Below are 27,951 nucleotides of genomic sequence, written 5' to 3'. Positions count from 1 at the left end.
ACGAGACAATCTTTTGAATGAACCAAACTTGTGTTTTCTCTTCATGGCTCCTTTAACTGCATCAAACAAGCACGGGATTCAAAGTTCTAAAAGTGTAGCATTACTCCACACTCCAAAACATAAATCGAACTTTCATTTATTATCCAGACATGCAGGAGAGTTTTCTCAGATGCAATCTGAAGTGCTAGCAGAAGTAAGTAATCTGTGTGGAAAATAATGTGAGCTTTTCTGACGCATGCAATAGGTAATGTTTCAATTGAGTAAATTTTGCTACGCATACCTGCCAGGTTTGCCGGGATGGCATTAGGAAGATCTGACCGGGGGGGGGGGGGGGGGGGGGGGGGGGGGGGGGGGGTTGCAGCAACAACAGAATGGGTAACCTTACAGACTTTTTTTTATTTACTTACAACATAACAGGAAATGAACTGCTTCTTTGTCCAAACTACCAACAAGCTACACCACTTAAGTGTTCGACGTGGCTGCCGCTGCCCCTTTCAGAAAGTCCTGGAAATAGTACTGCAAGCGCAATACAAAGCACAAGGAACTGAACTGTTTTGTTCTTTCGTCTCAACTAACAACAAGCTACACCACTGGAGACTTGCTAAATCTTCAGAACTGCCGTCCAGAACGGCCGTGCTCGTGCGTAAATGAAAGCGGCGATGGCGCTGCGCTTCTATCAACAGTAAACTAACAATGGGACGAACAAGTTCACCGTCTGTGCATGGCCAACTACACTTTTTCAGCACTTCACTGATAACGATGCCGATTGGTGTCGGGTTCAGGTATACCTCCGGCACATTGTGGCAAGACTGGGAAAAAGATTTGGCCAAAGACGGGTGCATTTTCGGGAGATTTTTGTTTCGGTCGTACAATCGTACAAACCATGAAAATTCGGGAGTCTCCCGGAAAATTCGGGAAACCTGGCAGGTATGGCTACGGCAACACTATAAAACTAGACAAAAAAGAAGAATGGTTGCTCTACCATAAAGCACCATCTCAACCCATTTCAACGGAATAGCATAAAAGTAAAGAAATAGCCACTACACAAAAAAGAATTTGCAGCTAGAACCACTATTCGAATGCATACTCTATTTGCTCAATTCTAAGCCAGTACCCTTGTTTCTCTCTTTCCCCATTTTTTTTTTAAGGCGGGATACAAGTCGTGGGTCAACTTAGATTCTAGGATTACATTCGAGGCCTACATTTGCGTAAAAACAGTACACCGAGCACGCCCACCGTGCGACGAATAAGACGAGCAGCGTTTCCCAGTGAAACGCGTAAAAGTGCGCTGCCCAGACAGCGCCGCTAGTGTTAGGCTGGTGGCTTCTGCTAGCACTGTGAGCAAGCTCGACCCCCCACCTGAAACTGTGCATAGTGGTCCTCGATGTACTTGACGTTGGCCAAGCGTCCGCCTTCTGTGAGCACCAGCTGGTCGGCAGGCTCCACACCGGTGGCGCACTGCAGGGCCCGCGTGATGCCCTCCATGACAGCCTCACCACCACCGTCCGGAGCGACCGACACCACCGACAGGCTTGCTGTGCAGAAGATGTGCACTGTCTGCAAATAATATAAGTTTTTTTTTTTTTGGAACAGATGAGTGCAGTGTTGTGCAGACCAGTGCAGAGTGCTACTGTAGCTCCAAGTTACTAAAAAAATGAACATACGCTGCACTGCCTCCGCTAGTGCAGCCAGTGCAAGGGGTAAAAAAAATGCCTCTAGTGCCAGTCAGCAGAGCAACTTTGTGGCTCAAGTGCTGAGATATCAGTTGGGCCGCGATACTAGGGCCCTCAATACCCAATGAGTGAAGTTCCAGCACACAGTGCTGCTACTCATGCACAATGTGGAGCAATTTTCAGAGCTCGAAAAAATTATTTTGGAGCTCTTTGGAGGACTGAAAAGTCAATTTTGGAGCAATTTGGAGCAACTAATATCAGTTTTTGAGGTTGTTTAAGTACCGCAAGAAATGGAAACCCAAACACCTCCCCATAATAAGTCCTGATAAATTTTGTTTGGAACTTTTTTCATTATGTGGCGCCTTATTTTCATTATGTGGCGCCTTAGAGCCATTCTGAGGCCCTTTTAATATTGTTAGATACATTTATTTTATTTTATTTGTATATACGTAGCAAACAGGAACATAACACTATTTTGGAAGTTATATATGGGTGAAAAATTATAGGCTTACATTGCTTAAAAGAAGAAGTAAGGGGGAAATGCATTATACACATACTGAAAATTAAAAAGTAAGGGAACGAAACAGACACTAACCATCCTACAAACAAGAACTCCAATCGAGCAGCTGTTTAATAAAAAAAAGGTTCTGTGGGATGTGTCTGCTACATTATAACCTGTGAGGGAAATTTTTACATACCCCTGAAATGCAGCCGTACGGCTACAAATGCATTATAACCTAAGTACAGCCGGTGAATTTTTTAATAATCCCGGGAGCGTTGACAGGTCGGTGGATCAGCAGCACATCATGGAGGGAAGCGGTGAAATGAGCGAGAGTAGTCCACAAGCGCAGAGCGATCCCACCAGTGCAACTGTTGTCCGCTAGGTTATTACCACAAGCACGACACAATCCCTTTCCAGGTGGCGACAGCAAGTGCGCCTTGTTCACGGCAATGCATACAGTCGGCTCATTACCGGTGGAAAGGAACTGTGTCATGCTGGCGGGAGCAGCCTAGCAGACGACAGGTGCACTGGCGGGATTGTTCTGCGCTTGTGGACTACTCTCGCTCATTTCGCCGCTCCCCGCTGTGATAAGGCGCTGATGCACCCACCTGTCGGCGCTCCCGTGATATTACTAAAACATTCGGCGGCTGCACAGCCTGCCAATACCCAACAGTACCCCACAAGCACCGGCCAACCTACATGTCAGCGCTTTATCATGGCGCGAAGCCGGGGGAGTGGCGAAAAGGAAGGTAGCCCGCCTCTTGTGCACGCAAAGCTGACAGCATCACGAACACTTTGTGCGTGCACTTTCTGCACCTGTGCCGCAATAAGACACGACTGCAAAAAGTTTGCCACGTACGTCAAAACAAAACATTCGGTGATCTTCATATGCAGAGCAGGTTGCTTAAAATCAGTCGCGTAACACAAGCATCAAAGGCAACGGCAAAGCTGATTGAGCATAACGCATTGCCGCTCAGCGCTTTTGTATACAGTTCGAACGTGGCAGCATCTCAGATGAAAACAGCTTTTTCACAATAAAGCTACATAAAAAAAAAAAAAAACTAACAGGAAGACCCGAGTTTGATCGACGAAAATCAGCGCCAGTCTGCGATTGCGCACGGACATATTGCGCACACCTTGGGCACAGTTAGGGCAATGTAAATGTTAGCGGTGGTTTGACTTTTCTGTGCCACAATTACATGTACTTTCACGAACAAGATCCCAACCACAAGAAGTCCTTTCCAGTATTAGCGTGCAAATCGACGGTGCTTACGGTGCGCTGCGGTCTCGCCCCAACGAATTCCACCTTTGAAATACGCGCACACTGAAGCACAACTCAAGGGGGAAATGTAAATAAATGAAAATTGCCTTCATTACAGTCGGCATGCAGACAAAATACGAGTCTTCTGGTGGCTATCAGTGACAGCGTCCCGGATTGACGCTATTTGCATGCCACTAGAGCCAGTAAATAAGCTATCTAGTGGCCCCACATGCCACTACACACTATCTCTACTATCTCTCCGACCGACCCACGGTGCCACTAGATGTCCTCCATTAGCATCCCCCTCTTCCTCACTGCCTCCAGACCCCATTCTAGGCAGCGCAAAATGATGCCCTCTAGAACCACAACAGTAAATTGGTAGCAATCTGATGCAATTTAGATTTTTATCAGAACGGAGCAAGAATTCTTGTTTGGTGCAATTTGGCGCAGGAGTGAAATCACTGAGCACACCCCAAAAGCTGGATTTCACTGCCAGATTTTGACAGAGGAAATAGAAAAACAATAAGCACCACAACAAACACTTCTCTAGATATTTTTAAACTCCATAAATTTAATCACGCCCCGTAGCTATTCCACTGTTATAGGCTTGAACTAGCAATGCACAGAGGAGAAATTTCGCTCAAACGTACCCAACCCCCTGAGGTGAAGCTTGACTGAGTATGTTATAATAAACTGTATGTTATCTGTCCTGTACTTTCCCGATTTCCCCCCTTACTCAATGCCCTGTCCTGGGGCCTGTAAGGTTTTTTTGAATAAAGAATAAAGAAAAAAAGTGAGCTGAAGCACCTTGTTCTGGGGAGTCCAAGCAAAATTTGACCATTCACACAAAATGCGCGGGCCGTTATCCGCTACTTCTGAAAGTGCACTAAACTAACTCGCTGCCTGCTACCAAATGAAAGTAACAGCTGTCAAAGCACAGCATATACTTTGAAGCTAACAGGCACCAATGTAGCCAGTGCACGCACTACACAGGCCGCACATGCACTGGAAGTGAAAAGCTCGCTGCGAAAAGTATGCTGCACTCATTTCCACGGCACGTACAATTCGATTGTGAATAGAAATGTGTGAACATTCACTTTTTTTTCTTCAAATATTTGATTGAATAATAATACAGTAATCCCCCGTTAACTCAAAGTGCTAAAATCTGTTGAAAATTTCGAGATAAGAGGAGTTTCGAGTTAAAGGGCGGCAAATACATGGCGCCTACGGGAGACACGGCGGAAAAAAGTTACGACAACCAATATTTCAAAATATCCGAGTTCAAGTTAACGAGGGATTACTGTACGTCATTCGATACTTGCTTCGACTGGAGGTCTCTGTAGTCGAAAATTTCTGCTAGGCAGTGAAGAACAGTGAAAATTGGGTTGATTTTACCCTATGCAAAACGACGCATGTATAGAGTGCATTCCCTGTGCAAAGTAAGTCTAAGCCAGTTTCTTACTATTTTACCCACTCAGGGTCTCAGTCCGTAACTGTAACATAAACCAAATCATACAGGCATGCCACGACAGATGCTTGGCTACCGCAGCCATGCATTATCCAGAAACAGAAACCATCTTTTCAGGGCACTGCCGTGATCTTTTTTTATGGTTGAAGTTTCACTCAGGCAGCTCTATTTTATCTTCTTTGCTAGCTCCCCCCTTAAAAGTTTAAAAGTCAGATTCAGTAAAGGGAAGAGGGAAGCATGGTAGGCGATAATAGGCGGCATGTGGCATGCCTGCTGACTGGCAGATGACATAAAGATATTTCAGCAGCATTTTTCTGTATTATGCAAACATGCATACAAGCAAATATTATAAGAGCTAACACACAGATTCCTTAGCTTTACATCTTTGACACCCTTGGAATGAATCACACAGAAGCAAATAATAATAATAATAATAATAATAATAATAAAATTGCACATGGCTAATAGAGGAAGGCTGAATGCCAGAGTTTTGGTTTCGGCGTGCCAGGTGTGGAACAGTTTATCTCGACACCCATGTGAGCGCAACATAAAAGTAACCTGAATTGTGGTTGGTGCATTGAAAAACTAAAGAAACTCGAAACTGATAGCTTCTTTTCTGGCTTGCCTGAGCATGGTCACATCTCTATGTGGCAGCAGCTCCAGCTGACGATATTAACGGTGTTGTGTATATTGGAACCCAATACAGCTAAAAAATCCTGCTTGGTGTACCAAATGCAAAGCAATCCTCTGTGGTTCTGAGAATTGCTCTGCGTGTGTCGTGGTTCAACTGTCACGTTGGTTGCATTAAAATAAATGGCCCATTCAGTTCTCGTTGCAATGCTTGTTGAGGCTGCTGGTTACTTTTTTGTTTTTGCAACTATTTAAATTATTCCCTTTGAAATCATTCAAACAAAACCATTACTCACTTTGAAGTCTCTTCGAAGGCAAAAACCACCATTCGCACACGCGTAGTTATGAGAGGTGCAAGAAAGTGAAACATGGATTAGTTGCAACATTCTGCACGGGCCCAGTGGCATTCTGAACACTGGTTTCAAAAGCACACGTTCACCCCATTAAGGCTAATTCAATTCAAGCTTCAGCGTACACTTAAGTCTTCAACAGCTGCGCCATCGAGCAGACAGTGTTCTCTCATTAAAATTTCCCACACTAAAAAACAGAACGCACCGGCCGTGCCAACACCTTCTCCAGGATGTCAAACACAGTGAGGCCGTCCGCACCACTCCTCTGCTTCGGCACCGTCTCCAGCAGCACCTGGAGCCACTTCTCCAGATCCCCTCGGAGAACACTGCGCCAAGGAAACAAGTACACATTTCTCGAAGCCTGCTATCTCTGCCGAACAAGAGGACGACAACGGCTTTGTTCTCCTGTAATACTACAGTGGACAGCAGTAACAGCAGCAACTGTAATTTATTTCCCAAGAACTACTATGATGATGGGCGGGCACAATGGCTGTCCCTTTAGCAAAAACCAGTGCGGACCTTCTAAAAAAATAATAAAATGCGAGCTGCAGCGGCACTGTACAGGTAGCGTTCCAAGTACAGTCAGCAACAAATAAAGCGCAAACAGGAAAATGCGAACATAAATGTGCACACAGAGTAAAATTACAGCGTGGCTAGCATAGATGTATGAAGTGTGCTGGTCGCACTTTTCTATTATTATATGATATACAGCCATTTTAAGCACACGAAAAAAAAATTGCCAAATTTGTGCAGCATTATATTTTCTGTTTGTGACAGTATCTGCCCCAGTTAAAAAAAAAAAAAAGTGCATTCAATGTAATACCGTACTTGCACAATTCTAACGCGCAGCTATTTCAGCACCCGGAAATCGGAGAAATTACTTGATGCCAATCTACCACACACACGTTTCAACAAAAGGTGAACACATGTTTTGATCCCTAGTTTACACTAACACTATGTAATTTATTTTTGTCATTTTATGTTTTATGTTTTGTTATGTTTGTATTTTTTGTGACACCGAAGCAACCCCCTTACCCTATGTAATACCCTTCCCAGGAGGCTTTAGGGTTTTTGTGATATAAATAAGTTTTAAAAAAGCATCTTGTAGAATGCAAATCAGCACGCACATGACCCCATGTGAACACGACGTGACAATTTTAGGATACTCGCAGTCCGAGTTTGGTGAATGCTCACTGAGCACATGGACCACTGGAAGCCATCCTCAGTCACATCCAGCACTGTGCAGATGCCATGCATGCAGGTACACAACCAAGTTCTTTTCATTTTCCTCTGGGAGGAGCACCTGCCAGTTAAATGATGTCTTGTAAGGAAGTCATGGTTTCCTGTCTATTCTGACAGCACAGACGACAGCTCCAACGGGAAGAATGGGAAAAAAAATGTGAAACGCAAAAACTGGCCAAACATGGATCGAATGTATTACAGCAAAGCTGTTTATTGTTAGGGTTCAGTGGATTTTGCATGAACACAAACAAAAACACCCGATGCTCCACAAGGTCTTTGAAGGACGAGGTGTTTGTGTGTGTGTGTTTGTTCGTTTGCATGCGTGCTTGCTTTTATCTGGCTCTGTGCTTGCTTGAACTCGACAAGTTGCCATTTTCTATTTTGAATTCCATTTCTCTCCCGTCTTAACGGGGAGGCTGCGTACAGTCTGAGGAGGAGGAGGACAAACATTTTATTGAGCCTTTAAGGCCCCTTTGGGGGGCGTGGTGACCGGCGTACCGGTGACCGCAACAGCCCTCGCCGTGACCACCCGTTGGGTAGACAGGTCGGAGCTGCCCAGCGCCTCAGCCCAGTGCCCACCGTCTGGTAAGGGGGGATAGGGGTCGTGGGGACAGTTCCAAAGGAGATGGTCCAGTGTTTCCACTGCTCCGCAGGCTGGGCAGTTGGGGGAGGGGTAGACGGAAGAATAAATATGGTGCAGGTGGTAGCAGCAACGTGCCCATAAAGAGTGACGGCAGGAACAGAGACGAGAATGGAATCATTGCTGGCAGGCAGCAAGCAGGTTTGAACCTGGCTATGAATGTTTCCAAGGCTATACCCGCGCCAATCAGTGTGTACCATAGCGACCGGAAGGCCATTGTCACCACCATCACGACAAAAAAGAAAAAGAAGACCCACCAATCAAGATAATAAAGTTGTGTGTCTTTCCTTCATCACGACGACCACCGATCAAGACAATAAATGACTTCGTACCATTCAAAATACTGTCCCCTCAGCTTTACTGGTCATACACCAATACAGAGTGCAGTGGCTGACGATATTTTTAGGTGTGCCCTACCTAGGCTCCATAGCTCGGCAAAACTGGATGCCACTCACTCACGCTCACTCAAAAAAATTATTTATACTAAAGCACTCACTCGCACTCACGCTCGCCACTCCGCCCTCACCACTCACTCTCACTCACACTCACGCTCGCCACTCCGCTCTCACTCGTGCTCACGCTCACAACTCGTCGTCACCACTCGCACTCACTTGCTCTCACGCTCGCCACTCCGCTCTGACTGCTCGCACTCACTCGCGCTCACGCTCACCACTCCGTCCTCACCACTCGCACTCACTCGCGCCCACGCTCACCACTCGTCGCCACCACTCGCACTCGCTTGCGCTCACGCTCACCACTCGCGATTGCGAGTTCCACTCGCGGTGAGCCCCACTCACCACTCACGAGTGCGAATGCTCTCACCACTCACGAGTGCGAGTGCACTCACCACTCGCAAGTAGTGAGCCCCGCTCGCCACTCACGAGCGGCGGTTGCACTCGCGCGATGTGCGGTGCTTACCGCTGTGAGCGCCGACCCTCGAGCTATTCTTCGCAAGAGCCGCTCGCTGTGGTGGACCACCACAGTGAGCGGCTCCTGCGAAGAATACCCAACACGAGTAGAAGCTCAAGAGTCGGCGCTCACAGCGGTAAGCACCGCACATCGCACGAGTGCACCCGCCGCTCGCGAGTGGCGAGCTGGGCTCACTACTTGCGAGTAGTGAGTGCACTCGCACTCGTGAGTGGTGAGTGCACTCGCACTCACGAGTGGTGAGTGGGGCTCACCGCGAGTGGAACTCGCACTCGCGAGTGGTGAGTGGGGCTCGCCGCGAGTGGAACTCACACTCGCGAGTGGCGAGCGGGCTCACCGCGAGTGGAACTCGCACTCGCGAGTGGTGAGTGGGGCTGACCGCGAGTGGAACTCGCACTCGCGAGTGTTGAGTGGGGCTCGCCACGAGTAGTGCTCGCACTCACGAGTGGCGAGTGGGGCTTGCCACGAGTGGCACTCGCACTCACCAGCCCACAACGATGGCGAGGCTCACTCACCACTCACTCATGAGTGGTGAGTGGGGGGGTGTGAGTGCACTCGTGAGTGAGTTTGCCGACCTATGCTAGGCTCGATGGCAGTATGTGTGGATGGTGTCGATGGCAGTGCTGCCATCAATACCATAGTTTTGAGTATAACTGCAACCCACATGTAGGTAAATTGGACCACCCATTTTTAGACAAAGCAGCGAAGGCTATAATCGTGCAAATATGGTACTTCATGACCTTTAGTGAGAAATAGTGAACAACGGCATCAATCGACGACGAAGAGTCTTAACTTAAGCCCTGTGTTGCCCACATACTGTAAGAAATTCACACAGAACAATCTTTAAGCCATAATGACACTTGACCCGGCCCCCTACAAACAGGTATTACATTTCACAGTAGCAACCCCCCAGCATGCACCAAGGGGCCCATTTACCGACGCTCAACTTCTGAATCAAGAATGGCCACTCCAGATGAAAGTTTATGTGCAACCATCTACATTTTATAGTACGGCCCTCGCAGGGGTGAGACAGCTGAATCAAGTTTGGGAGCGGCTTTTGGAGCAGCGAAATCTCAATTTTGGAGCAGAAGATCCTTGGTTTGGAGCAGTTAACGACATTTATTATGTCACATTAGGTGCCCAAAAAATCAAATTTTTGGCAACTCGGGGGGGGGAAAGCACTTTTTAATCGGTTTTGAACGTATATAACACTGAAACAGCCTCTTAATAAAGTTTTTCTACCAGAGTATCATGAAGTACCAAATGCACTATCTTTTTCCAAACCATTTTTAAATTCTTAGGCTCTATGTATAGATAGCATGGAGTTCCGTTGAAAATATCGAATTGAAAAACTAAGCAATCGTAAGGCATTTTTATTATCATGGGAATGCCGAAATTATTATTTTTGCAATCCCAGACTCGGCTTTAAGGACAAGTGTAGAGTCACGGCAAAAGTTGCGCAAAGCGAGGTGACAGTCGTCGCACCCCACCAGCTTTCCCATTTCATACACTAAGGTGCACGTTCACTACGATCGATCGTAATTTGAGTAACATTCATATGTTTAGCCATCTCCCTTTTGGCATTAAATTTAACTTCAGATAGATGAACCATGATTACTAGCGTGCAATAATAGCCCGTCCCGCTATCGGACACTGTTTGAACATTTTGCGGCGATGTAGCCTGCGCCGCCCCTTTTGAAGTGTCGAACGTCCCATTCCCGCCGCTCGCAAGCTCGCTGTCCAAGGCAGCAATAACTCGTCGTTTTATAACAACGCAATAGTCCGAAATTTCACTTCAAGCGCGCACCGCGCCTCACACGAAACGCGGCGAATTCGCGGGCACCGCGTTGTTTTTTATGAACTCTCCCTTTTGAGTGGCGCAACTTCGCGTAACAGATCAAACAACTAAATGTAAACCTAGCCACCCCCATAACCAAAAGCACAGTAGAAATCTGCAAAGAGCGGTCTGCCTGAACTAGAGTGAACTAGCCTGAACTACAAGCAACTGCTTCGCTTGCTGGCCATGTTTTCCGAACTTCACCATACCAAGATGGCGGCTCCCCGCATACGTACGTAATGTCGTTCCGGAGATACGGCACTCAGAAAATTGCCGTTTTGTCATTAACTTGAACAAGTTTTGTCGCCTCAATAAACAGTAGTATTTTTATACAGGACTTTGCAATGACTTTCGATGGGAAAGCTTTAAAAACGTACAGAATATAACATGTGCAACCCGACATTAAGACTTCCGAAAAAACTTTTTCGGGGACCATTTTATGCGGGGTTTTTATTGAATGATCAATCAATTAATTTTTACAAACAGCATCACCTTGGGGGTAATGGAAAATTATGCGATCAGTAATCATTTTTCCCCACTGAAACTGATGGGAGCGTTAAAATCGTTCGCTCTCAGACTGTTTTGGAGTAGTTTGGCGCAATTTTACCAATTTTCAAGCTTTTGGAGCAGCCTGGCGCAGGAAAACAAATTTGTATCAAATCTGCGCAATATGCGCAGCTGTCTCACCCCTGCCCTCGGTAACGGGCTTCTTTCATCACAAGTTCAAACAACTTAATGGCAGTGTTGCCTCATTTCTTTCTTCTTTTAAGCTGTAGCGCTACAGTGTAGCCACCGACAGCTCCTCACCTGGTCAAGCAGTTTTCGGGAGGTAGAGTCTGCCAGTAACAGCGCTCCCCAGAGGGAAGTATATCCCCCCGGATATCGCCACTCTTCTTGTTGTGCACCAGAGGAATCCTGGAACAAAATTAAACATTCGTGGGCAAGAGGGCATAGCTTTCTCCTTAAAATGTGTGCCTTCAGGTAAGTTTTTATTTTATTTGTGTGCCACACACTGCAGCCTAGTACAAACGCAGTGATCTGTGCAACTAGTGTCCCACAATACAAGGAAAAATTTGGCACACATTGCCATGAAGAAATGTTGGTTCCTCAAAATTCTGTAAATACAGGCAGTACATTTTACTTGTCCATCCAGACACCGAAAAGAGGCCAGGCACGCTAGTGGGGGGTATGACCTTACTGCAAGCCAACAAGTGACAACTGAGTTCCTCACTCATGCCACTACATTGACAGGAAATTTCTTTCTGGCTTATACATTTTTGACACAAGTAGCGTTCCATTTCAGCCAACATACACCAGTTGGCATGCACTTGTTTCGCACGATTTACACATCAGGCTTTTTTGCACAACTTTGGCATCAAGTGCAAAAGCCAACCCAAATGGGCTAGCCCCTTCTAGCTTTCTTAATAAAAAAAAGACACCAAAGTTCAATTTCTAAAAATTGATATGGTTAGCCTCATGAAGATGCCGAGATGCCTCCTTGTAATTATATGCTTCAAACGTCACTTCGAACCAATTTTAAATTGATATTATTGCCACAGTTTTGAAGCGCCAAGGAAAGCCGGCTCAGCCGCTCTGCGATGTAAAACTGGTCTCAGGAGGAATGTGACAGAGAAGCCTCCAGCCAGCCAAACTCGAGTCTGCCCCTTCCCTCGGCGACCTGCATATCCATTGGGAACGAAACTAAAAGCCTATGCACGGCGTTTGGTTTCAAAGTAAACTTTTGTAAAGTAAACTATTGCAAAGTAAACAAAGTAATCCTTTAACGGGGCTTGTAGCGTCTCTTGGTCCCTTTCGCACCTCCGAAACCCCTGGGTCAGTTTCAGACCTGCTGAATGCGGTGGGACTAACCGTTGATCGGGCAAGGTGGGAAGAGGGGTATTAGTGGACATTAAAGGTGGCCTTGGATGCTTTTGAATTCAACGACGAGGGTGGCTTCTTGCTTGGGCAGGAAAAAGTGTTGCACAGTAGGCCCTCAAACCCCCCTTACCAGCTCGCGGGATCTCAGCAGCCGAAACCCTGACTGATATCATGAAAGGTGCTGTAATTCATTATCTTATGTGCTGAGCAGTCTTAATTCATGAACTACTAGTTAGCTCTTTCATTACCCCAGGAAATTAAACCATTTTTAGGGGTCTAAGAAAACATTTTTTTTCTGCTAAACATTTGGTTAGGCACTAATTGCAGCAATGTAAAATGCAGATGATTTAAAGACCTTTCCAACAACATCAGTTTTGAAAATGTTTTCATACATTACAGTAGCAAAAAAAAAAAATCAAAAACAAAATCAATTTTTTTTGTCAAGTTTTCATTGAAAATGATAAAAAAGGAATTGTGTATAACAAACAACCGATAGCAAAAAAAAAATTCGAATATGCATTTTGTAGGGAAACATTTCAAAAACAGGTCCTAGAAAAATAGTTGACTTGCGCAGAACAGTTTGTCAGATATAAAAAAAAATTAGCACGTGTGGTGCCAGTGCCATGCGGTGAAGCCCAACCTCCATTTCAAAATGCGCAATTTTGGGTGGTTACCTGGAAGAAATATGGCAGTTTGGCATCATCAAAGGCACCAATTTGTCCCCACCTGATGTTAGAACATCTTGTCAATGACTGAATTTGCATTTACGGACAGCACAGTATTCAAGACAAGCACACAATATAGAAAAATCTGCATGGAGTTGAAAACGAAACTCTGTGGTTGATGCGTGTTGACGTTCACTGTCGGTTATAGCTCAAAACATGCGCTTGCGTTTTATTATCCTTGTCTCACTCACTATTGTAGCCCTGCTTGCAGGAATGAGGTGCAATGCGCTAGAATCGTGCTCTGCAAGCTTTCACCGAGTAGCTGTTGTGCAATGAAAGAGTTTAGCATAACGAGCCTCTTGCATTGCAGCGCCGCCTAACATTTTCGAAAAGAAACAATACCAAACCTGTTGGAGACTACGTCCAAATACACAGTTCTACTAAGGAGTAACACTAGACCTCCGGATATACCTTCATATAGAAGGAACACTGGCTGACGAACAGCTGGCGGTGTTCAAGGCCGGTTTGAAGCGCTCTCTTTATCGGAACTGATATCTGGCCCCTGGGTGTTATCTTTTGACTTGCATCGGAAGTTCTTATCACAGAAATTGGGTTAGGGTGGGATGAAATCAAGAGCGGCACGCTTTTTTCGAGGATCAGTAGTTGGTGCTGAAGGTGCCATGGCAGATAGACTTGAAGTTGGGTAACTGCGTAGTAGCGCCATATATGAATTTCGCGATGCAGAAACGAAACCACAACTGTTGTAAACTGTTTACAAATGATCCTGTGGTAAGTAGAACAACTCGCTTAAAGGCAATAAAACTGCCTAAAATCATAAAGTGACTTTGCAAACAGGCACTGCTTGATATTTTCAGCCGATTTTAGGGATTATTACTGTCAGAGTGCAAACCTGATGATTGAAAATAATCTTCCGATTCACAATTCGTGCCCTGATAACAAAAAACAAACGGTGATGCTCAGTAATTACGAACAGCACACCTTCTTCTTTGGTAGCAGACGTGCGATGACCACGCTCTTTTTACACACTCAGGTGGTGCAAACGCGTGTCGAAAATCACATTTTTGTTGTAAAATTGAAAACAGAACTGATTTTTAAAGGGCATTTTCTGAGTTAACCCCAAATAGCTTTACTTGTTCCAGAAATGCCTAGAAAACTATGAAAAGGGGTTCCCACGGTATCAAACAAATTGAACGATTTTGAATAGGCACGGTAACAAAAGAGTTAATGAGCTAGCAGGGGCCCACAAAATTAAAAAAAAAAAAAAAGAAAACCACAGAATTGGTGTTGTCAGTGCTTTTTTAGAGGTATCCAGAAAAAGAGGGAGAGAGAGGGAAGCGTGTAGTCTCCAGAATTTACATTTTACTTTGGGTGTAAAGGGATTGTGGGGAAGGGGTCAGACAAAACTACTTGGATTAGCAACACTAGATCCACCATAGCATTGTGGCTATTACAGAAGCTAAGTGCTTAAGTTTTCTTTTTTTTTCTGCTACACCAATTTTGTGCCACGCCTTTTACATGCTGGGACTCGGTCTCACGATAGTTTGTGCAAACCTCAGAGGTAGCTGTAGTGTTGTCAGAGCCCGAGGTCAGGTCCTATAGTTCACAGCTAAAAATACCCATCAATTGGTTTGCGTGTCTGGCCAACCAGCTGTGGGCATCATTATACGATCTCCTTGCTGAGTGGGGGGTGTTGCGCATAATAGCCGATTGCACAGTGGGCGTTTTCCAAGTGGCAGACGGTACTTCCGTTCAGTGTTCTCATGCTCGTGGTTTCGGTGAACTGTGCTTCAAATCAATGCTTCAACTTAAGACGACAATATTTTGGTTGTGAATGAAATTGCTCGTGGCAGAGGATTATATGCTATGGCAGAGCAAGAAGGATTCGGATGCCATCTGCGGTTTGGTTGTGCTAAGCTAGCATTAAAATTGAAGCTAACCTCTGCCAGTGGAACTCGATAATTTTTATAGTGCATAAAATATTAATGCATAAGCTTAAAAATGAATTTTGTTTTACACTTTTGCAAGTATGTTTGCAGAATGCACCAAATATTCGAGGAATACTATAGATTCAACTCGCGAGTCAGAAACAAATGGTGTTGCACCCTCTTGCAAGTACATTTGCAAAATTTGTACACAAAATATCTGAGGAATAATATGCACATATGTCCGTGCATATAACCTGCACTAATAACTGACAAATCTGAAGAGTGAAGTTGGCGAGTAGGTAATACGCGAATTTTTCCCCAAAACGCAGCCTCACCACAAGGCATGCGAACCGCCACCTTTCTCCCGCTCCATTATCGCTGGCTCACTGTCAAAAATAAAGTTTTATTGTTCAGTCTTGAACTGTGATTTAGAGCGAACGTGCTTGCAGCCTCAAACAGGCACTGCCCCTGGCACAAAGCGGGGAGCTTGCTGCAACGGCTATCAGCAAGTAATCAGCTCAGCAGATGCATCTTGCGGTACAGTCCTATGTTTTTTTCAGTTTCCATATCTCTTTCAGGCATTCTGCATTGCCTATTGCTCCTACTGATGAGAAGCTTCCTGTCAATTGCAGCAAAAAGGATTATTTCATAACTGACAAGAGCAGAGCAGGAGTCTAAAAAAAAACCTGCACAAAGTGTCAGCTGAGGGAAGCCAATCACAAAGTACCTACCTTGCTGAGCTGGCAATGAAAATAATTAGGTAGTGCTTTCGGGCAGGCAAGACCACTTTCAGTACACCTCACCTCGGTGCCCTTTTAAGCCAAATTTGAAACTTGAAGAAAATATATGTAGTAATTTTAAGTGCGTTTCAAGAAGAACTTTTAGAAAATTTGTACAAAAGTAGCTCATTTTTTATCAAGGTTTTGAGTCTTGGTCGCCTACAAAAAAAAAGGGGGGGGGGTCTGTTTTTCTAACCGCTATTAAGTTGGAAACAGTGACCGCTCAGAATGTGCAATGTGTAAATGGAGCAAAAACGAACTCACTACTCATTCTTCCTGCCACAACAACGAAAACATTGTTAGGCTAAGAAGAAGTGGCTGCAGATGGCTGTCCTTGCAGTCACCCAAGGCAGTAGAAGCAGAAGCTCGCACTAATTTAGGTATGTCCTGCAGAGCATTGGCTACAAACCGATTTTACTCGCATAATGATCGCACTCGGGTAATGATCGCACCCCTGAAGTTCGTCGTCAAAATACGACTTTTTTTTATTTCCCGCGCAATGATCGCACATGCCAATTCAATCTGACGGTGGTCGTGCTTACCTACGGTTCCTCCTCTTTCAACGCGGACATGGCTATGTTATGCTACTGCCGCAGACTTGCCGATATAGCGATATCGGCAAGCATGAGTTCATCATTGGTGTGGAAGAAACTCTCACTAAATGCACATAATGTACTCACAAGACAAAGAAAAAAATGCGCTCAGCTTGCTGCATCAGCAGCCGTGTCTTGTTTTGATGTCCCGCACTGTGACAGCAGCAGCCGCTACGACCTTTTCTCACCTCGTGGCAAACTCGTTCCCGCGCGTTCCGCAATTCATAAAAACACCGCATTTTGCGTCCCTTTGCAACGCGGCTGGCGGTGGCCTGTGGAGTTTTTACTATGTTTTTATTTATTATGTTCATAAGACCTATCGTAAAAATTCTGGACTGCACCTTGCTTGCGTTTTCTGCGCTGAAACTTTTTGGCGAAAAATTTACCTCGCGTAAGAACGCACCCATAAATTTGCATCATATTTTTGGGAAAAAAAAGTGCGATCATTACGCGAGTAAATATGGTACACCCTTGGAGACGCGATTAGTTTCCAGGTCTACGATTCCTTTTTTGATCTACCGTTCACGACAGGCATTATCCCTCCTCAAAAAACCACCTCAGTGCCACCTGCACCCCCTCCTAACCTCAACAAACTCAAAAGACCGCCACATTACTGCCCTACACGAACACCAGTCAAAATACAGCCTGAAGAAAATATCCACACGATCTTTGTGAGCCTCCCAAACATAACCAAACCTACTAATAAGACATTTGTAATGGCTCAGAAAAATTATTGCATTGGGCACAAAAAAAAAAAAACCATTCGTTTGATACAAGTGAACGGCAATGAAAGAAATAGAAGACAGCTGCTTTATTTTCTGCTGTGCGATCCGCGTGTAGGGGCCCGCTGCTTGGACGTAGCTTGGTACGTAGCATTGGAGTCTTCATAAGAGCATCTCAAAAATACTACAGGGAAGCCTACGCATTCTGAATACTTATCGAGGAGCTCTGAGCGCTGAACCTCGCGAATAAGCCAGTAAGGACGTGTTACACATGATCTTCTGACCGATGCTCTAACGAGAGTTGTTCTCTCTCTCTCTCTCCTCGTGTGTTGCAAACTTGTGGCGGATGCAGCTTGAAATTATTCAGATGTGTCGGAAGCTGGCAAAAATAACTGAACTACTAGCAACACGCTTTTTAATGCACTAAAGCATTAAAGCGGGCTATTTTCAGCACAGGCACTGCTTCCCCTCACAAGCGGAGTGTAGCAGATGACAGCGGCGCGAGTCCCTAAGCCGACGTCAGAGCCAGGGGGCGCCACTCAAACATCTCACCGCCAATAAGTTCAGTGTAACAGCGAGCAGCAAACAGCCCCACAACGCATTCTGCGATAGTGCTTCTTTCATTTCGCACACGAGCCATTAAGAGGGAGGGCACAACAGCGCACACCCCTGGGCCAGCCTGTACAAATTTCTTGTGAAACGTTAAGCACACATGTATATGCCTACTCTCTCTATATCAAACTTACAGCAATGCAGAAGTACTCAGCTCAATGCTGTGCAAGCCCTATATGCTTGCAAATCCAGCACTGGAAGTATATAGAAAATTTCTGCGCACAGCCTAAAGTATTTTTCTGTCCGAACAGGTTCTGAGCGAATAAGTAAAATGTCTGTAATCATTAAAATTAAAAATACCATGGTGGCTTTTAGGTCTCAAAGATGTGGAAGGGTGGTGTTGAGGGGCAGGGTCCACAACAAAAAAGAGCCCAGGATGTGAGAAAAAACAAAAACAAAAAGAACAATTAAGCACCAAAGCAACGCCCCCTACTCGAAAGAAAATTTCAGCTCATGAGGGAGGGTGGGGGGAGGTGGCGGACAAGGCCACAAGCTCAGCCCCTCATTAAATAACAACTGCCAATGATAATTTTTCTGTCGCAGGCTATGCACCAAGTTTACATGGCTTTGAGGTCTTTCCTCACCATGACAATCCACCATTTTGCAATACCCCCCAAAGCAGAAAGAGAAAGAATAAACTTTCCCCATCTGTTAAAAACAAAAATGGACCAAACTGGAAGATCATGTAAGGCATGCTCACGGTGTCTTGACGTTACTTTCTGAAGTTTTGGTTGATTCCTTGTTTAGGCTTCTTTTCCCTCTTGTTGCTTTTTACTTTTTTCCTTTCCCTCCTTTTCTTTTGGAGTCTCTCTCTCTGATGATGATGATGATTTCTATTGGTTTCCCCTTTGTATCGGGGTGATGACATGTCATCTTACCAAAAAGGACTAATATACCTATGTTTTACACATTTGGTTCAATACTAGCGCTGCTTAGGGCAGGCACAAAAAACTTATTAGGCACAAAATACTTTTTTTTTTCTATTACAGGTGGTAACTGTCCTAGGCAATATTCCCCTCTCTGCTTTTCGTCCACCAGCATTCTAATCTTTTCGTCCCCTCGACAGCCTTGAAGTTAACTTCCTCTGTGATACCCTTAAATCCTAGGGCTTCTGGATTTAAGGGTATCTCCCCCCTCTCTCTCTCTCCCCCCCCCCCCTTCCCGTTCAAAATGAAATCCTGCGTACACCATGAGGCATGGATCTGGACCACCTAGGGATCTTTGTGCTGTTACACACATTCGGAAAAACAGGTGGTGCGGTCGCAAATTGAACCTAATAGCGCAGTACCTTATCAACTAAGCCACCGCTGCGAGTAACAGCTCCAGCTGCACTGCCAGGTGCAAGTGAACGGGTGGTTTAAAAAAACCGTCACCAAGGATGAGAATGACCAAACAGAAAATGTTCAGAACCAGTTCAGAACACTTTCGTCTTGGACTGGTTCCACTGCAGGCCCAGTAAAAAACTAACTGCAAAGTTTTTGTTTCCAGCTGAGCCACAATTCGACCCAGTAATCTGACAACACCACACACAGCTGTAATTACCACTGACACTAACTTCAGCAAAGAAAAAGGACAGAAACAACGCAGATTCCTTTTCACTTGTTGCGACGAATTGTGCAACCTGCCCAACAAGCACGTGCACACATGCACTGCATGCTCCTCGTAAGTTTCCCGTCAGTCGGAGGCAACCTACCACTGGGCAGGAGACGCTGTTGGGGAAAATGGTCTTTGCCCCGTGATGACTTCATAGGCAAGGATGCCCAGGCTCCAGAGGTCCACAGCCCTCGTGTAGGGCTTCTTCTCAAATAGCTCGGGTGCCTAGCAAGAGAGAGCGCCTGTGTCACACGGATCAATTCACATTCAGAAAAAGTTCCTTTCAACCGGTTCCTCAATGCCATGCTTGCAAAAGCCCCGCCCTAGTAAGAGTAGCCCGTCAGTTACCTGCACTGGACCTCGCCTAAAAGGTATTTCTTTTAAGTGCGGAGCTCTTTAGGGGCCCGGGCTTGTAGCTCATCCAGGGTCACAGTATCTAGCCACCGCAGTCACGGCATCACGCACCCAAACAGAGGCTTCAATCCCGACAAAGGCTTCCTCGTCAGGATCGAACCTGGGTCCCTCCCATTACGAAGTCGATGTCTATCCCAGTGCACCACAGAGGCACACGTTACTCATATGAGAAGTGTTGGGGGTGATCTTTGCACTGCGCCGTTGCACAGAGGCTGCCGTTGCTAGGCCGGAAGTAAGTACACAATAACATAAAATAAAGAAAACATCCCTAATTATTGCATTAATTACCCAAAATTAATAAAAATTCAATCCAGCGTCTCTTTATAGGCCTTTTCAGGGGCCGTGGCGCCCTCTTTTGACTACTTTGAGTATCAGTGCCAGGCTGATACTGAGACTAGTCAAGAGAGGGTACCACAACCCTTCTGGCAAATCACTGCTCAGCAAGTAGACAGCTTTCATGTCGAGTGTAACTGCTTTAATTTTGTTCTTTGTAACCCTTTCAGGGTCATGGACATACATATACGTCCTCTCAAAACACCTTCAAAATGGTCAATAACATATATGTACGTCACCGCTTGTATGTTTAAAAAGCGTGCCTTTTCACCAACTTGTCTTGCTTGGCATGTGCTGCCACACTGCGGAAATACGTCAAATTATTTTCTAGCACCGATGGCTCTTTTTTATTTTTTTTTTATGATTTACTTCAGCGGCGCGCCGGCTATTGCTTGTGCATCTGGTAACGAGGGGAGCGCTGGGTATCGCCCACCGGGCACCCCGGTTCCTCTCGCTGCCACAGAACAAGGGCGCCTGCGAAACTGACGAGGCTCTTTTCTCGATTTTTTTTTTTTTTTTTTTTAGGAGCGGTGCGCCGTCTATTGCTCGCGCATCCGGCCGCGCACCCGCGTGCAGCGGCTGGTTTCGGTATCGTCCTCCGGGTGCTTCCCGCTTTTTTTGCCCGTGAAACTGATGTCTATCTGATTTCGATTCACTCAAAAAATGCCGGCTTGTTACTCTCTCGTTTTTATTTAGAATTTTTCTTGTGTTACTCATGAATAAACCACATGTATGCAACAACAGGAACAATTTTTTTGCCAGTTTATGGTCACCCTAAAAAAATTACGATAATTTTTTCTCGAAATAGATTCATCCGAATAATGTAAATCAGAAATAACAAAAATCGAATCTGGGGGGTCGCATTTGGCGAAAAAATTCGACCCTCTATGGTTGCACCACTCGGCTCAAACAGCCCAGTTCAGAACCATTCTTCAAAAATGCACAGGAGCTCATCTGGCAGTGCGTTGTAAATTTTTTAATGCAAGAAAACGGAGCAACTCCACAGTGGATATTGTGGCTTCGAACAGTCATTCGATAAAGGTGTGGCATAAAGAGCCACCAAAGTGTTGAGAGAAACACTCACAAGGTACTGTAGAGTCCCAACAAATGAGTTGCACAAACTGCTCTGGTCAAATTCTTTTGCATAGCCAAGGTCGATGATCTTGTAGATGATCTGTTTTAGGAACCAAAATGAAATTGGCCATTTGGTACATGTTCTTCTAATTTAAATAGCCACGTTCTTTCAAAAGTCACTCAACATAGCAAAACTTTACGTCAAGAAAATAGAACATCAGAACACACAGGCTTAAAGGAGCCATGAAGACAAAATACAAGTTGGGGTTATTAGAAAGAGTGCTTAGTCCCGATAACAATGATACCAATATCATCGCAATCTTCGAACAAATAACGGAGATATTAAAGAAAACGTTTGAAGCAGTCGCGACCCCCTAGCCAATTTCCCGCAACTTTTCTATGACGTCACGGAACCTTGTTTGTGCGATTGGCGGCCTCCTAACTGACCTATCGCGACCACACAAGACTGGACGTCTGTAATGGGGCCTCTAGTTCCATTTGACCGCATCACTTGAATGCTAACGTGCAGTTAACGCACTGAAAATTATATTTTATTGTTGGCCCGTATGACGTCATTCTTGCTCATAACACGTCACTGTGGCGCAAAATTTGAAAGTTTTTAAATACTTCTTGCGTTTTTTTCGTTAAAAAAACAACTTTTGTGCCTGTAATGAAGCTGAGTGAGATACTGAATCCTCGTTCTTTCAAATTAAACGAAGTTGTATTTTCTCTTCATGGCTCCTTTAACAAGGCAATAGTAAGCTGGCCAATAATGTTGCAGAGCTAAGCTGGTGTTATTATTCTTATACCTATTTCCACAAATGGTGTGAGGGATTAGGAAATTGGATAAATATGTCTGGCATCTATGCTGCATAAACAAATGTATGTGCAGCTAACAGGCACTGAGTGATAAAACAACAAAATTATTAATTGGTGCTTTTGATCTCCAAAGGTAACACTGATGCCTTTCCATGCGCTACTAGAAAAACACACCAAAACAACATGCTTGCTCCAGCATGAAGACAAGAAAACAGTGGTTAAAAATGTCATTAAGGGACAATGAAGCCATGCACCTGGAGAGAAAAAAAAAACTGCTCCGGCCATATTTGCAGAATATGAGCACAAAATATGTAAAATGGGGAGAGTGTTATGCAACACTTTCTTCTGAAGCAAAGATGTCGGGCCATGCCAATTAAAAAGTGGCTATTCAACATATCCTGCCCACTCACCTTTCCATCGACATCTTTGAGGACTATGTTTTCAGGCTTCAGGTCCCTGTGAATAATGTGGTTCTGATGCAGGTACTGCAGCCCTGCTGCAACGTCACTCAGCACACGCCGCACGTCTTTCTCGGCAAGGCCACACGAGTTCTCAGGCCGCTGCAGCACCTGCGAATATGAAATGGTTATGGCACAGAAATGGTTGTGGTATGAAATGGTTGTGGTACAGAACAAAATACATCTACATGGTTTTTGCAATAAGAAATTGTGCAATTTCTGCTGAGTGCTTGCAGTGGAATGTGATGGGGAAAAAAGCGCAGCCCTGCATTAGAGAGTTATAGCAGAGCGGAGAACCGGCTTTGTACGGTACCCGTTAGGCGACCGGTGCTACTGCGCATGTGCAGAGGCGGACAAACTGGTTGTGCGCATGTGCAGGTGTACCGGGTACCGCGCCAGGACCGGTTCTCCGCTCTGCTATAAGTCTTTATTAATAAATTACATCCCATATGATACATCCATTAAAAATTACGTTCCAGATTCAGTGGCAAGCGATCGCTAGCTCCTAACATCTCACCGGTGTTGCAGTAAGGAACAACACATTGGGTCTGTTACAAATCCAGGTAAAAGATCTTGCAATTCTAAGGGAGTGACGCAAGTGAGGCATCTCACTTCTCTAGTTAATGGAAAGTTGGTTGCAAAAGGTTCGAATCGAGACTTTACGTACCAAAGGCTACACCCGGGCTAAATTGAGGCAATCCATACTGGAGGGCTAATGATCCATTTAGCAACCTAGAACTCTTTCCCATGCACTGAAATCTCACACACAAGGGTATTTGTTTTTCACTTCTGTATATATATATATATATATAAAAAAAGAAAAACAGCCCCATGGCCTCAGAACACAACCTCCTAGCCACCCCTCCTTGTGGTACTTGCCTTGCGAAGGTTCCCACCATTGCAGTACTCCATAGCGAGAAAGGGCAGACCAGAGGCAAGCATCAGCAGTGGTTCAGGTACGGGAAGCCCTTTGACAACATTAGGGTGGTCCAATTTCTTGAGGATCTCGACTTCTTGAACCCAGCGCTCCTGGAGCTTGTCTGTCATCTCTGCCATGCCCCGCAGGCAGTTTTTCAGTGCTATCGTCTCCTGTGTCACCTAAAAAGAAACAGTCGCCACTGAAACTGCTAGGCTATGCATAAAGCAAGTTGTGCCTCACTCGCTGCTCTCACAGGCTGCTATTTCTCATGTAACAGGCACATGCTGTTGCCATGCTCACCTGTTGTCTCGCTCACTGTCAGCCTAGACTCCCCAAAAACAAACGCTTAAAAAAAACCAACGATGAATGAAGAAAACCTCACAAAGGAACACGAAAACAAGAAAGTGAAGCTTGAGCTGGAGGCGCACGTAGCAGTTACTACAAGCTATACTGCCAAACCAAAATAACGAAAACACTGAAAAATGTGATGGCAGTGGACAGCATAGTCTCCTTTGCTGGGCTGGCAAGAGAAATGGCTAATCCCATAGGGTGCAACTTCCTTTGCTCTGCCTCAACAACAACAACAAAAACAAAAATGAAACCGACTAATGGTAGTTTGGAGTAACCATCATTCAGAACCAGCCTGGCTAGCCCCTCACACCAGGCCGCTGCCCACTCTTTGGAAAGCGGAGGAGAAGCTGGGAACTATGCCTCCACATACTTGGCTTGCAGACCAAGCGGCACACTGCAAGTGCCACAATACCTGCTAGTCCAAGCTGCTCTTCAGGCAAAGAGCACGAGCCTAGGTGTTCAGTGATGGCAGCATTTCGTTATACGCTTTCACACAATGAACCCAGTTCCGCTTCCAAACATGTCCAGTGGCATTTGGAAATTGGAAGCAAAGCATGGTGGTAAATGACCAATGTATTGGCAGTGAATTTCGCTAGACAATTCAAGTCAGCTGAACGTGGTGGCTTGCAATAGCCATACAGCTATAGGGTGTTGCAACAATAATTGAGCGTCTAAAATTTTCTGGGGGACAAACCGCTCCTTTGTTTACACTCAAACTTAGCCTAAAAGTCCAATTTTATGGTCTATTTTGTTTAACACCAAGACATAGCTACCCTGGTTATTTATAAATCGAATCAAAATGTTTTCCACCTAAATAGTGGCCGCCATTACAGAAAATTGGCCACTATGAAATGGCAGTGCTACCAGTCTTATCCAAGACAGGACACTTCATGAGAGGCAAAGTGGTTTGTTCCAAAGCCAAGGCTATACACCCTGGGGAACGCTTCGAACAATACCACACATCGCCATAGCATCACCTGAAGACTAGGGCATGTGGGAAGACTGAAAATAGACATCCCATCAGTTGACCATGCACAGGTGTTACTTTCTTTTGCGGCACACAGAACTGACAGAATACCACGCTGAAAAAAATTACAGGTAGCGTGTTGCCAGCCCACTGCTCTTCCTGAAGCGGCACTCCACTCTTCGACAATGCGCACTCCTCACGTGGTACCCATATTGGAGTAGGTGTATGACGCTTTTGCAATTAACAAGAAGGGAAATGCTTGCACTAGTAAACCATCAAGGCTGCTTATTAGGTAAAAGATTGTGACAACGTGTTAATTTCACTGTACTGACACACAGCATTTGACATGATTCTGAAGCTCCGGTTTTATATTTTTGGTGATAAAATGTTATTCCTATTCTATATTCACATTTTCCCGCATATTTTACTGCCACTATAAGCTGTGCTCAGTTGTGCATCAGTGTTTGTGTTGTATTGCTCCCTTCTTAGGTTGTTTTCATATTGTTTTCTTCGTTAGCAAAATAGCCCCTGTTTAGCACTACGGTTGCATAGTTGGCAAAGTTATGATCGCAAAAGGTTCACATCGGGAAGGATGGGACACACACGCAAATATATATATGCAGAGTGAAGGAGACATTGGGCAACACTGCACACACAGAGACAGAATCGCAGGTGGGTGGCGCAGTACTTTCACCTAAAAAACTCTGTTAGTGATAAATAGGAGCAGAGTCTAGAATTAAATGCGAGTCAGTGTGCCTATGTTGCCACAAATGCTGATACGAATTTGCCCTGCCACAGCGTTTACCGGCCATTTACCAGCAGTCGTCCTGTCACTTGGTAAAAAATTCACTATGTTAAGCAAACTCTACCTTGAAGTGTAGAGGTGCGCTGCCTGACACGAAAACATAGAACAGGGTGAATTACACAAAAACAGACAAGGTGAGGCAGCAGACAAGATGTTAAAACACCAACTAGCCCACTCCCAAGCCTTGCTGAACTAATTACAATTGACCAGATTTAGGGGGCCCGGATTAACTTTTCTTCAACTGCGAAGTTTCTCAGGAAGCTGTACAGCTTTCCTTTGCAGCCGTATGGCTGCATTGAGGTGGATGTCAAATTTTCCTTCACACTAAATTACAATTCATGCATGCAAAAAGGTGTATAATGTTCTGACGCTTTTAAGCGGTGACGACACAGCGATTGCAATTATTGCTTTAAAAAGCAAACAATACTCAACTTATGCATTACTGAGGTTTCTTCTGGAAGCTTGCAAGATTGGAAAGTTGCTGGCGCGACAACGTCCGAAAAAAACACAGCACCAGACTGATCACCAGGTGCATTGTGTTCAAAATGGGAATTTACCGTGTTGTGCCATAGCGTTATGCAGCCAAAGGTACCCCGATCCAGTACTTTGCCTCGCCTCCAACAACCAATGACGCAGTTCTCCTCTTCCATAATTCCTTTTTCGCTGTCCAACAAGTCGTCGGCATCCGCGAAGTCCCCTAAAGATATAGATGACAGAAGGATTACACCAACTTGGAGCGACCCGAAGAAAACTTGCGGCAGTTCTAGGCTAAGTGAAGCGCGGAGTGACGGGCTCCGATGGCAATGCGTAACAATTGTTGGCTATTTTTTGCCGCAGCCTATCTATTGTTTGAAGACTGCCAACAGCTTGATGTCCTCAAGATAGCCGGCAGAGCTAAGTGCAGTACCCGTGCATCCAGAACTTGCGAAGAACACAATCTCAACATGACAAAAGATGCGTGACATTACGAAAGCAGCGCGGCGAAAGAAGCTACATCACTAACTCGAGCAACACACAATTCTGTAATTACCTAGTATACGTTGCGCCGGTGCAAACAGCACGAAAACACATCGGCTTACTCACCTACACACCTATGTCAACACCCGACGAGATAAGTCGTTGTGAGACGCTGGACATAGCGCCAATAGCAGCACTGCGTGAGTCACGTGGAGCGTCTCGAGTCGCGGGCGACCAATGCAAAGTATTAACCAAAATAAACCAAAACAGTAGGAAAACGTGCGCTAAATGCTGAGGCGGGAAGAAAAATAGTCAGCACAGACCAATTGGCGGGGAGCGCGACCACAGAACAGGCGCGACCTGGGCGCGACTACTGGTACAACATGGGTACAACCACAGGCGGCGATGCGAAACGCGCTTGCACATGGACGTATGTCTTTCCGCAGTGCCTATTCTGTGGACCAGTCCACAGGATAGTGTTCAGCTTTATTGTGTGGACCAGTCCACAGGATAGTGTTCAGCTTTATTCTGTGGACCAGACCACAGAATAATGTTCAGCTTTATCCTGTGGACCATTTGAGGCGGCGCTTGGCGGTGCTGTTAGGCGCGGCCGTGTCGTGCAACATTTTTTTTTTTTTTTAGATACTTATTTCAGTTTCGTAACTGCGCCTTCCAGGGCGGGCGCTCCGGTCGCGTGTAGCGCGGTGTCGGCGGCAGCGTTGACGGTGTGCGCCGGTCCGCTGAGCTCTAAGTTGCGGTGTGTAGTGCATGCGTGTCTGCTCTACAAGTTTCTTCTTTTCGAGTGCGAGAACCTTGCTTCTTCAGCGCGCGGTTGTGCGGCCAACTTAACTTAGCGTTTTCTGCGTGGTTTGTCCACAGGTTTGTGATCTGGTTTACAAAAAACCTAGGCTATGAACCTAGTAACACATATTTTTGATGCCGATTTTGAACGTACTGCAACATTTTTTTAGCAAGCCTGCCCCGAAGTCAACTGAAGCCACGCCAAGCTTGTTGTTCTATAATAAACATTGCGACTACATATTACAAAGTTCGCGTGAGACAAATACGGCACAAACTGAGCGTCCTGTGGCGTTAAAACGGTCGGCATCATGTCATCGGGAGTTGAAGACGTTTCTTTGCCCGCCTAATTTTTGTGAACGTGAACTCGGCCGCATTTCGCCGCATCGTGGTCGTCGTGGTGTGGAACGTAGGGCTCGCCGCTTCGGAAGTCTTTGTTGATTTCGTGTGTTCTGTTATGCTGTGTACTAAATGCCTGACGACGACATTACGCTACCTGCATCGCTTGCTGTGCGTAAAGGGGAATGCTGTTCTGATTAACGGAGTTGAAACCGTCGGGGAGGGGGGGATAGAGGTATACAGCTTTGCTGTAAAAGTCTCTTGTCTTCGAAGCACGAAGCGTTCTAGCTCGAGGCGTAAGGGAGAGTCTCTGTGTTTTTCTTTTTTCTACTATGCTTTTTTTTTCTTTATTGCATATAGAACAAACAGGCACGTGAATGACTACGACGCTGGTTTAAA

At 45.4% G+C, this 27,951-nt stretch overlaps 1 protein-coding gene across 4 annotated transcripts in view; it reads right to left on the bottom strand.

The window, feature by feature from the left end:
* LOC144142766 (inhibitor of nuclear factor kappa-B kinase subunit alpha-like) overlaps positions 1-26,748 on the bottom strand; it is a 78,234-nt gene extending 51,486 nt beyond the window's left edge. For 2 of the 4 annotated variants that reach the window (XM_077674475.1, XM_077674485.1), the window contains exons 1-9: positions 26,366-26,500; positions 26,016-26,155; positions 23,296-23,514; positions 22,369-22,527; positions 21,150-21,239; positions 19,419-19,543; positions 11,338-11,445; positions 6,090-6,210; positions 1,360-1,557 (exon numbers count right to left, since the gene is read on the bottom strand). In XM_077674475.1, coding sequence (XP_077530601.1) covers positions 1,360-1,557; positions 6,090-6,210; positions 11,338-11,445; positions 19,419-19,543; positions 21,150-21,239; positions 22,369-22,527; positions 23,296-23,514; positions 26,016-26,155; positions 26,366-26,423 — 1,218 coding nt within the window. In that variant the 5' untranslated portion in view covers positions 26,424-26,500. The other 2 variants (XM_077674492.1, XM_077674501.1) reach the window with 2 other exon arrangements.
* Between the last annotated feature and the right edge of the window lie 1,203 nt (positions 26,749-27,951).

The sequence above is a fragment of the Haemaphysalis longicornis genome, unplaced genomic scaffold, assembly GCF_048455015.1.
Source record: "Haemaphysalis longicornis isolate Haplotype H1 unplaced genomic scaffold, Haemaphysalis longicornis Haplotype H1 scaffold_1, whole genome shotgun sequence".
In the NCBI taxonomy this organism is placed as follows: Eukaryota; Metazoa; Arthropoda; class Arachnida; order Ixodida; family Ixodidae; genus Haemaphysalis; species Haemaphysalis longicornis.
Note: the sequence above shows the minus strand (reverse complement) of the source record. Positions and strands in the feature narration are given on the sequence as shown.